Source organism: Sus scrofa, chromosome 5, assembly GCF_054392235.1.
Source record: "Sus scrofa isolate SSC_HxYL_T2T_F1_AM1 chromosome 5, Sscrofa_HxYL_maternal_Yorkshire_Landrace_v2.0, whole genome shotgun sequence".
Lineage (NCBI taxonomy): Eukaryota > Metazoa > Chordata > Mammalia > Artiodactyla > Suidae > Sus > Sus scrofa.
The window spans coordinates 9750497-9761426 of NC_139387.1; the positions used below are offsets into that span (position 1 = coordinate 9750497).

Consider the following 10930-nt stretch of genomic DNA (forward strand, 5'->3'; position numbering starts at 1 on the left):
TCTTTTTTTCATTTCGTTTTATTGAAGTATACGGAGTTCCCATCACAGCACAGCAGAAACGAATTGGCGTTGCTGTGGCTGTGGTGTAGGCCATCGGCTTCAGCTCCGACTAGACCCCTAGCCTGGGAACCTCCATATTCTGCGGGTGTGGCCCTAAAAGGACAGAAGACAAAAACAAAAAAAGTTTGATCGCAGTCTAGTTGATTTATAAGGCTGTGACCATTTCTGCTGTACAACAAAGGGATTCAGTTGCGCAGAGACACACATCCAGTCTTTTTCAGATTCTTTTCCCGCATAGATGATCCCAGAGCACCTGGTAGAGTTCCCTGTGCTGTAAGCAGGTCCCTGTTAGCCAGTCATTCCACCTACCTCAGTGTGCCTGCATGCCAGTCCCACACCCCCGGTCCCTCCCTCCCCGCCTACGCCTGTCCCCTTTGGGAACCCTAAGTTTTTCAGAGTCTGCGAGTCTGTTTCTGTTCCGCAATGACGTTCACTTGTATCCTTTTTTTTTAGATTCCACATATAAGTGATACAAACCCTGCTTGTCTTTCTCTGACTTCCTTCACTTAGTGTGGTAATTCTAGGTCTGGTGGCCTCTTTTCAGGATTATTTATTCCTCCTCTTTTCATCTTTATCAGTCTTGCTACTACAAGTTCTTAAATTGGATTAGTCTTTCAGAAAATGAATTTTAGGTTATTTATTGGCTCTATTGTGTGTACATTTTCTGTTTCATTCATTTCTGCTCTTATATATTTATTCCTTCTTATACTTTCTTGGGGTTTATATGGTTGTTCTTTTTTTAAACTTCTTGAAATAAATGTTTTGCGCATTGATTTTTTTTTTTTGCCTTCTGTTCTGTATATGTGTATATATTATATGTGTGTCTATATATGGGTGTGTGTGTATGTAAATCTGAGCATATTCCTCCAAGTACTGCTTTAATATATCCCATAAACTCGCTTATGATTGTTCAGAATATTTTCTAATTTTTACTATAATTTTTTAACCATAGGTTATTATAATTGGCATTTCTCAATTTCTACACTTGGGATTTTCTAGTTATGTTTTCGTTATTCGTTGCTTTGTAGCCAGGGGACATACTCCTTTTTATTTTGATCCTTTAAAATTTGTTGAGGCGTTCTCATCCTGGCGCGGTGGAAATGAATCCGACTAGGAATCATGAGGTTTCGGGTTTGATCCCTGGCATCCCTCAGTGGGTTAAGGATCTGGCGTTGCCATGAGCTGTGGCTTGGATCTGATGTTGCTGTGGCTGTGGTGGAGGCCGGCAGCTGTAGCTCTGATTGGACTGCTGGCCTGGGAACCTCCATATGTTGTGGGTGCGGCCCTAAAAAGCAAAAAAAAAGAAAGAAAGAAAATTTGTTGTGACTTCTACAGTTTTTATAGATGTCCCAGATTTAAAAGAATATGGACTCTTCACTTATTGAGTGCCAGCATCTCTACATGTCGGTGAAGTCATATTGACTAGGAATGTTTTTAAAATTTCCAAGTCTTCTGTATTTTCACTAATTTTTTGTCCACTACTTCTGTCAATTACTGAGAAGGAGACTTTGAAGGAGACTTTGGGGATTTGTCTTTTCACCCTTCTGTCAATTTTTACATTAATACTTTGACATTATGAAATGAAGTATCTATAGAAGTTCCCGTCGTGGCTCAGTGGTTAACGAATCCAACTAGGAGCCATGAGGTTGTGGGTTCGATCCCTGGCCCTGCTCAGTGGGTTAAGGATCCGGCGTTGCCGTGAGCTGTGGTGTAGGTTGCAGACACGGCTTGGATCCTGCCTTGCTGTGGCTCTGGCGTAGGCCGATGGCTACAGCTCCCGATTGGACCCCTAGCCTGGGAACCTCCATATGCTGTGGGATGGGCCCTAGAAAAGACAAAAAAAAAAAGAAAAGAAAAGAAATGAAGTATCTATAAATGTAGGCTCTTAGGAATTTTTCTGTTGACTGAATCTTTTATTATTATGAAGCAACCCTCTTTATCTCTAAGGATACATTTTGCCTTCATGCCTATTTTGTCTGATCTTAATAGAGTTATACTAGCTTTCCCTGGTTATATGTGCGTGGTATGTCTGGGCTCATGCTTTAATTCAGCCTTCTTGAATCCTTATGTTTTAGATATCTCTCTTATAAATAACCTATAGTTGGATTTGTTCTTTAATCTGTGCATTTAGTCCATTTGTAGATTTTTTTTTTTTTTTTTTTTTTTTTTGTCTTTCTAAGGCCGCACCTGTGGCATATAGAAGTTCCCAGGCTAGGGGTCATATCGGAGCTGCAGCCACCAGCCTCTGCCACAGCCACAGCAACTCTGGATTCGAGCTGTGTGACCTATACCGCAGCTCACAGCAATGACCGATCCTTAACCCACTGAGCGAGGCCAGGGATAGAACCCACATCCTCATGAATGACAGTCGGATTCATTACCGCCGAGCCACAATAGGAACTCCCCATTTATAGATTTTTAATGCATAGCAGTATATTTAATTAAGTTATCCAGTTAAGTCTGATTTAGTGGATTGGTTTGAATATCAGAACCTTCATACTGTTAATCTAAGAGTTTATATGGCTGATCCATTTATATTTACATAATTACTGGTATATTTGGGATGATATATGCTATCCTTTTCTGTTCTGTGTTTCTTTTTCTCATTTTTGCCTTCTTTTGAATTTACTGAATAGTTTTAACCATTACATCCTGCCCCCAACCCCAGGAGTTTGAAATTTATGCACTCATTTCTGGAGGGGATTTTATGGGTGTATATTGTCAAAATCTAAATTTAATTGATACTCAGATCCCTTCAGATAACCAAGGCTTTTTAAATGCTTTAATTCTATATTCCTTCCCCTTTCTTATTTATTAAAAAAATTTTATTATGGTTGTTTTATGGTGTTGTATCCATTTCCACTGTACTCCCTTCTTATTTATAATTTTCTGTATCTTAAATCTATCTTGTTTTTTCAAACCTCATGAGACATTATTATTTGTTTTTTAAACTCAATGTTTATTTATATTTTTCTAGTGGTGTGCTGGTAAAGCAGATCTATAAGGGAGAAAAGCCCTGATTTATAGTGTTTGTCAATTCCCATGGCATAAATACTCTCACCATGACTGATTTCAGGTTATGGACACTTTAACAACCAGCTCATGAGATTTAGCAGTAGTTTCTCACAAGCCAATATGAATTGACTGCAGCACACCTTTGGGTATATATGTGTGTATGCCTATGCGTATGCATTTGTGTGTATATGTGTGTGTGTGTATCATTTCTCTGCTTTGCGGTCTTTCCTGCATCTCAGACTTCTATGTTTGACCACCTTCTTTCTGCCTGAAGTACCTTCTTTTGACTTTCCCATAGCTATGGTCTGCTGATAGTGAATTGTACACTAGCAGAGTTGTTTGAAAATAGGTTTATTTTACTCTCATCATTTGCAACTAGTTTTATTTCACACTCATCAGTTGAACATTCATTTATTTCTCTCTTATTCTTGTTGCGTATGGAATTCTAGACTGATGATTTTCTCATGGCACGTGAAAGTCATTATCCCGTATTTTTAGCATTCATTGTTGCATTTGCAAAGTCAATTTCAGTTTAACTCTTACTCCTTTGAAAGTAAGTGGTCTTTTTTTCCTCTGGATGCTTTTATTTCTTAGTTTGTTTTTGGTGCTATACAGTTGCACTGTGATATATTTGAATATGAATTCCTTGTCATTTATCTTGCATGGGATTTGTTGGCCTTCTTGAATCTTTGGATTGGTGTCTTTTTTCATTTCTAGAAGCCTGAGTCATTGTCTCTTCAACCTTGCCACTGCCTGTTTTTCTCTTTCCTCTTCTTCTGGGACTCCAATTGAAAATGTTACACGGAGTTCCCATTGTGGCTCAGCAGAAACAAATCTGACTAGCATCCATGAGGATGCAAGTTCAATCCCTGGCCTGGCTCGGTGCGTTAAGGATCCCACGTTTCTGTGGCTGTGGTGTAGACTGTCTGCTACAGCTACAATTTGACCCCTAGCCTGGAAACTTCCATATGCCACAGGCATGGCCCTAAAAAGCAAAAGAAAAGAAAGGAAAGAAAGAAAGAAAGAAAAAGAAAATGTTACAGCTTTTCTCTCTTTCATGCCTTTTACCTTCTCCTGTATATTCTATCAGTTTTTCTCTCTTAGTTACATTTTGGATAATTTCTTCTTGGCTGTTTTCCAATTCACTAATTCTCTCTTTAGTTTTATCTGATTTTCCATTTAACTTTGTCATTGAGTTTTTTATTCTTCTTCTTTTTTTTTAATGTCTAGAAGTACTCTGGGTTTTTTTTAAATCTCCTGGGTCACTATTTATAGTTTTCTCTTCCCTGAACATATTATCAAGCTTGCGTTTGATGTCTTTAAATATCGTAAGCATAGCTGTTTTATAAGCTTTGTTTGAGGATTCAAATAACTGCAGTCTGTATAGGTATATTTTCCTGTTTGTGTTGGTTTATGCTGATTCTCATCCATGCCGTTTTATTTCATTATGTGCCCTCCCTCCAACTTTTTTGGCACTGTGTCGTAGTGTTCCTTAGAGATACACTAAGGAGAGAGAATATGTGCAGATTCTGTGAGGCCTAGAATGGGGATCTTCTGCAGAGTGTCTTATGCTGTGTCTTCCAGGTACCCACATACACTGCCATCTAGGGCCACTATAACTAAATTCTTGGCATGAAGGTTTTAGAGCTTTCTGCCAGGTAATGTGAATTTAGACTACAAATCTGCAAGAGGGTGAGTTTGTGGTTATACTTTTTCCAGGATTTTTTTTTCTCCCTCCTTTGTCCAATGCCAGGCAACTTTCCTCGTAGCCTCCAGGGGTGGGAAAGGAGCAAGGTTATCTCTGGTTTACCCTTATCCAAGGGGGTAGCCCTTTGGGGTTACAACCTAATGTGAGGAGGGTCTCCCATTGGATCCCTAGCCATTAATGGACCCTGGGCTTTGGCTTCTTTCTCTCTGGCTCCTCAAGTCCACCATCATTGAAGTTCCAATTGATACCATTTGGTATCTGCCTTCATAGCAAAGCTGGATCCATGCTCCATTTACCTCTCTGTGCTTATCCTCACAGTTGACCCTGGTCTCTCCTTTCTGTCTTATTATATCTCCTCTGCTTTTAAGATTAAAAAAATTTTGTTCGAGCATTTAATTTTTTGTTTGGTGGGAGGTTTTATTCAAATAACCTTTCCACAGTATTCTTTTTTTTTTTTTTTTAAGTTTTTTTTTTTTGTCTTTTTGCTATTTCTTGGGCCGCTTCTGCGGCATATGGAGGTTCCCAGGCTAGGGGTCCAATCGGAGCTGTAGCAACCGGCCTACGCCAGAGCCACAGCAGCGCGGGATCCGAGCCGTGTCTGCAACCTACACCACAGCTCACGGCAACGCCGGATCCTTAACCCACTGAGCAAGGGCTGGGACCGAACCCGCAACCTCATGGTTCCTAGTCGGATTCGTTAACCACTGCGCCACGACGGGAACTCCTCCACAGTATTCTTAAATGTGGGAAACTAATCTTTCTTTTTCCTGTGCAGAGTTTTTTGTCCTCTTGTATAGTTTTCAGTGTCACAAACACACTTCTGTTAGGCTGAACTCCTTGCGAGCATTACTTGGAATGGCTGCTAAACAGTCCATTGTTTAGACACTCCCTTCTGTTGTTTCCGTGTAGATGGTTCATTTTCCCCTCAAATACATTACACTGCATGAATAGCCTTAAACAAAAACCTTTCGTTTTTACTCAGATTATTCCTTTAGGACAGAGTTTCCAAAATGGAATGCCCAGATCAAAGAGCCAGGACATTCGCAAGGCTCCAGATACATGTTAGTTTCCAGTGGAGGCTGTGCCAGTCTACACTCGCCAGGGTATTTAAGGATGTCTGCATCTCTCAAGATAGATGGGAGTCTTCTTTAGTAGGTTGTAGACTCCCGTGGTAGAACATCGATGAGATATCAAAGATGACACACTGAAAAGTCTCCCCTGACTCCTGGCCCAGAGCTGCAGCCACCAAGCAGCCCCTTGCCCCAAGGTAGCTCACTGTTACCGGGTCCTTCCGCACGTGGGTCCTTCCAGAGTTACCTTCTGACCAAGCACACAGGTAAATAGGGTTCTTTGGATTTGGGGGGGGTCTTATTTTAGAGCCACACCCACGGCATATGGAGGCTCCCAGGCTTGGGGTCGAATCAGAACTGTAGTCACTGGCCTACACCACAGCCACAGCAATGCCAGATCTGAGCCATGTCTGTGACTTACACCGTGGCTCACGGCAATGCCAGAGCCTTAACCCACTGATCGAGGCCAGGAATCAAACCTGCGTCCTCATGGATACCAGTCAGATTCGTTTCCACTGACCCACGACGGGAACTCCTGGTTTTGTACTCCAAAATGGTGCTGTACTCCACACACCGTCCTGAACCTTGCTTTTTCCCCTGAATGGGTGGTCTTGGTGCTCACCGCCCCTCATTACATGCAGCACTTCCTCCAGACCCCCACGTGCAGGGAAACCACGGGACACTGAACCTGCTGATGGACGCTTCAGTTTCCAATCGTTTGCTTTTACAGCCCACGCTGTTAATAGCCTAGTGCTCCCCCATCACCCCACACGTGTGGGAGCGTCTGAGGATGGGTTCCCAGAAGTAGGATCGCTGAGTTTAAGGATGAGCACATTAGCAGTTGGCACAAAAATTGCCAAGGGCGGACGGGTCAGTGGCTTCAGTGTCCTGCTCCTTGTCTCTCTCCAGGGTGATGCTGACAGGGACCCTGTCTGACCGGCAGCCGGCCGAACTCCACCTCTTCCGGAATTACGATGCTCCAGATTGTGTACGGGAGGCTCGATTCAGCCAGAACATTAACCTGAAGCCTCCAACTCAGCCCTCAGGTTAAAACCATGTTTGATGCCTCTGTGGGAAGCAATTGGCCCCAAGGGCCTGCGGGGTGGTGGGCGGGAGTCGCAGGCTGGCCACCAGGGACCCCCTCAGCCCACGGCTGTCCCACCCCCTACCCTGATCTCTCTGAGGGAGCTGAGGGCAGGCAGAGCCGGGGAGCCGGCAGGCCTCGGGCAGGCTGCACCCTGCCTTCCACCAGGATGGCAGGGCCAGACGGCGTGATCCGTGCATCCTGCTCCTGAGGCGTCCCCAGCCTCTCCCTGTTCCTGCAACACACACACACACACACACACACACACACACACACACACACACACACACACACACACACACACACACACACACACACACACACACACACACACACACACCCTGAGCTCTGAGGTGCACACTGAGGAGGTCACTGGGTCCCCTCCTCCCCCACCCGCAGAGCAGCTGGTATGGCGGGCGGCCCGGAGCAGTGGGGCAGCCCCCACCTACTTCCGGCCCAATGGGCGCTTCCTGGATGGCGGGCTGCTGGCCAACAACCCCACGCTGGACGCCATGACCGAGATCCATGAGTACAACCAGGACCTGATCCGGAAGGTGAGAGCCCCTCCGGTAGGGGGCGCTGGACGTGACCGCCCCCCTGCAGCCACTGCTGTTTTAGCAAAGCTTACTAAGGACAGGCTCCTAGGCGGGCAAATGGTTTTTATTCATGCCTTCATTTGTGCACTCAACAGCAGTTTATCTTTTTATTTTATTTTATTTATTTTATTTTATTTATTTTATTTTATTTATTTTATTTTATTTATTTTATTTTATTTATTTTATTTTATTTATTTTATTTTTTAAAATTTTTATTTTATTTTATATGTTATTTTATGTCATTTTATTTTTAGGGCCGCACCCTCAGCACATGGAGGTTCCCAGGCTAGGGGTTGAATTGGAGCTGTAGCTGCCGGCCTACACCACAGCCACAGCCACGCAGCATCTGAGCTGAGCAAATTTCTGCGACCTACGCCACAGCTCACGGCAACGCCAGATCCTTAACCCACTGTGTGAGGCCTGGAATCAAACCCATGACCTCATGGATACTAGTCAGGTTCATGACCGCTGAGCCGCAAGGGGAACTCTTCAACAGCGGTTTTATCTCACACTCAAACCTACTTGTTTAGTGGAGTCTGCCCAAAGCACTGTCCTAAGAGGGATGCTAGGCTCAATCCGGACTAGGTGGTGAAGGGCGTTATGGGCAGTTACAAGCATCTGCTGGTCACGGGGAGGGCAGCACAGGGACCAGACGCGGCCCTGTTGCCCGGCCTGGAGACACCCGCTTGCCCTTGGGGAGCTCACATTTAGGGGAGATGGTCCATAAACAAGGACACACGCATCCAGGTGTCGGAGGTGCTGTGACCGAGGGCTGCGGGGGCAGCCCGGGACCATCACCTCTGCTGAGAGATCCGGGGGCTCAGACAGGGCTCACGGAGAAAGGAACCCCATCCCCAGGCCTCTGAGGAGACGGCAGGGCAGAGCCGGTGAACCGGAGGAAGAGAGGCGGCCTTCAGCCCCGAGCTTAGCGCCGAGGCGGGCGGGGCCCACGCGTGCTAGGAGAGGCAGTGTGGTGCCGCGGGTGGGAGCTCAGGCCCTGGAGCCAGCTGGCCTCTGGGTGTGGGGCCTGGCTCTGCCGCTGCTTCAGTTCAACCACTGCATTAGGCTGCTGATAGTACCTGCCTGGGGACTGTCGCGAGGCTTATCTGTAAAGTTTAGGACCGTGCCTGACCCCAAGTATGCTGTATCCGTGCGGTGGTGGTTAGCACTGCGGTCCTCCCCAGGCTCCCGACGCCAGCCCCGGGCGGCAGAGAGGCGAGCGCCCTCTGGGGGCCAGATGAGGAAGGGCAGGCTTCCTAGAGGAGGAGGGAATCAGAGGCTGTGGGATGGGGAAGGGTCTTCAAACATCACCCAAGTGGATGAGGAGCCTGGGTTTGGTGGGTCGCCCAGAAAATTGGCAGCAGAACTTGTTCCAAAGCAAAGGAGAGGCGGCACGGACTGTGCTCCTGCTACAGGAGGCCTGTCCCCCCTCCCCATGCTGCCCCCGGTCCCCAGCCATGGGCCTCTCTCTTCCCCCTGCCCCGGGGTGCCCCCCGACCCGTGGAAAGGGCCACCGAGGGGAAGGTCTCCGCTGACCTGTCTTGTCCCAACAGGGTCAGGGCCACAAGGTGAAGAAACTCTCCATTGTCGTCTCCCTGGGGACAGGGAGGTCCCCGCAGGTGCCTGTGACCTGTGTGGACGTCTTCCGTCCCAGCAACCCCTGGGAACTGGCCAAGACTGTTTTTGGGGCCAAGGAACTGGGCAAGATGGTGGTGGACTGTGTGAGTAGGGGCCCCTCCCCCGGCCCCCTTCCCTCGAGGTCTCTGCCCCAGGATAATGACTTCAGCCTCTTCCCATGAGACCCTGGGTGGCAGGGCTCTGCTGACCCTCCTTGCCAGCTCAGGTGAGGGGGCGTCACAGTGCAGAGTCTCAGTGCTGGCAAGAGCTTGGGTGCCCACTTGCAGTGCGTTTTCAAGCACCTGTTACTGAAGATCCCTTCCTTCACCCCCAGCCCCGTGGAAGCCCAGAGGGTCAGATGGGCAGGGACGTGGAGGGCTGGCCACTCAGCCCCTCCACGCTTGCTGACCCTGAGCGGATGCTGCCCAGCCACCCGTCAACACCATAGACTGGGCCCCTCTGATGGCGTAGCTGGGACAGTCACGGCAGCACCGAAAAGGGCATTTGCCCAAAGTTACTCTGGAAGCTGATTGGGGGCTAAGCCATCCCGGAACCTGGGGACCCTGAGCGGGGGCCGTGGGTACAGTGTGGGCTGGACACTCATAGGCTACCTCTCACCAGTGCACGGATCCAGATGGGCGGGCCGTGGACCGGGCCCGAGCCTGGTGCGAGATGGTCGGCATCCAGTACTTCAGGTGAGGGCTCGGCCGGCCCCTGCCCCCAGCCCCATGGCCTGGCCTGGCCAGGACCTTCCCCACCACAGCCCTTGCCCTGGGCTGTCCCTTTCCCCCATGGGGCCGCTCTGGGTCCCAAGCCCACCCCATTCCTAGCTCTTGTCCCGCAAGTGTCCTGCAGTGACCCCTTCTTCTTGGCCCGGACAGACTGAACCCCCAGCTGGGGACAGACATCATGCTGGATGAGGTCAATGACACGGTGCTGGTCAACGCCCTCTGGGAGACCGAGGTCTACATCTACGAGCACCGGGAGGAGTTCCAGAAGCTCATTCAGCTGCTGCTCTCGCCGTGAGGCCGCCAGGCCCCCAGGCACCCCCAACCCCAACCCCCCACCCACCCAGATCAAACACTAAGGGTGCCTGGGCTGGGGAGGCCGGGCAAAGCCCACCCACCACACCACAGGGCAGAGCCGGGCCCCAGCAGCTCTGTGTCCACACACCGGGCTTAGGAGGCTGCTGGGCTTCCTGCTTGAGGCTGGTCCTAAGGCCTCTCTTCCCCTCTGTCCCCGCCTTCTGGCAATCTGCCATTCCAGGCTTGGAAAGCCTTGAGCCCCTCTCGGCCCACCCCCGACCACCAAGGATGACTGGCTCAAACACTACGGGCGCCCGGGCGTGGGCCCAGCCCGGCCTCCCAGAGGGTCCTAGGCTCTTCCCGGTCCCTGGTGGGAGCTGCAACCCCTTCCACCCTCTGCCCCTTCCCTGGGGGTGGGGCTAGAGAAACGGGCCATCTCACCCCATCTGGGGAAACCCGGGCTCCAGGAGTGGGCCAGGAGTCCCATTCGACTTTGTCCCCCGACACACACCCAGCCAGCTGCACCCCCCAGAGCCGCCCCACCCTGTGAGCGCTCAGCTCTCAAAAGTCACTCCCGGGACCAGTTATTCTTCCCGACAGGAAGTGGTTTATAAAGTGAGGCGGGGACCGCCTCAAACTGTGAAATAAACGGTTAATTTCAGCGTGCCTGTGTTGTGTGCACTGTTGTGTGAGTCCCTCCATTCCCCGACCCGCCAGCTCCCTCAGCCTTGACCGTCATCGTCCTTTGCCCACAC

At 48.9% G+C, this 10930-nt stretch overlaps 1 protein-coding gene across 29 annotated transcripts in view; it reads left to right on the forward strand.

Annotated features, from left to right (window-relative positions):
- PLA2G6 (phospholipase A2 group VI) overlaps positions 1-10836 on the forward strand; it is a 92770-nt gene extending 81934 nt beyond the window's left edge. For 28 of the 29 annotated variants that reach the window (XR_014803055.1, XR_014803060.1, XR_014803054.1 and 25 more), the window contains 5 exons: positions 6763-6899; positions 7337-7491; positions 9087-9254; positions 9772-9845; positions 10032-10836. Coding sequence is in view for 21 of the 29 variants with exons in the window: in XM_084955343.1 (XP_084811469.1) it covers positions 6763-6899; positions 7337-7491; positions 9087-9254; positions 9772-9845; positions 10032-10176 (679 nt within the window). In the remaining 8 variants the exon portion in view is untranslated. Of the gene's footprint in view, positions 1-6762; positions 6900-7336; positions 7492-9086; positions 9255-9771; positions 9846-10031 lie in introns of those variants that run through there. The other variant, XR_014803061.1, reaches the window with a different exon arrangement.
- The last annotated feature ends 94 nt before the right edge of the window (positions 10837-10930 follow it).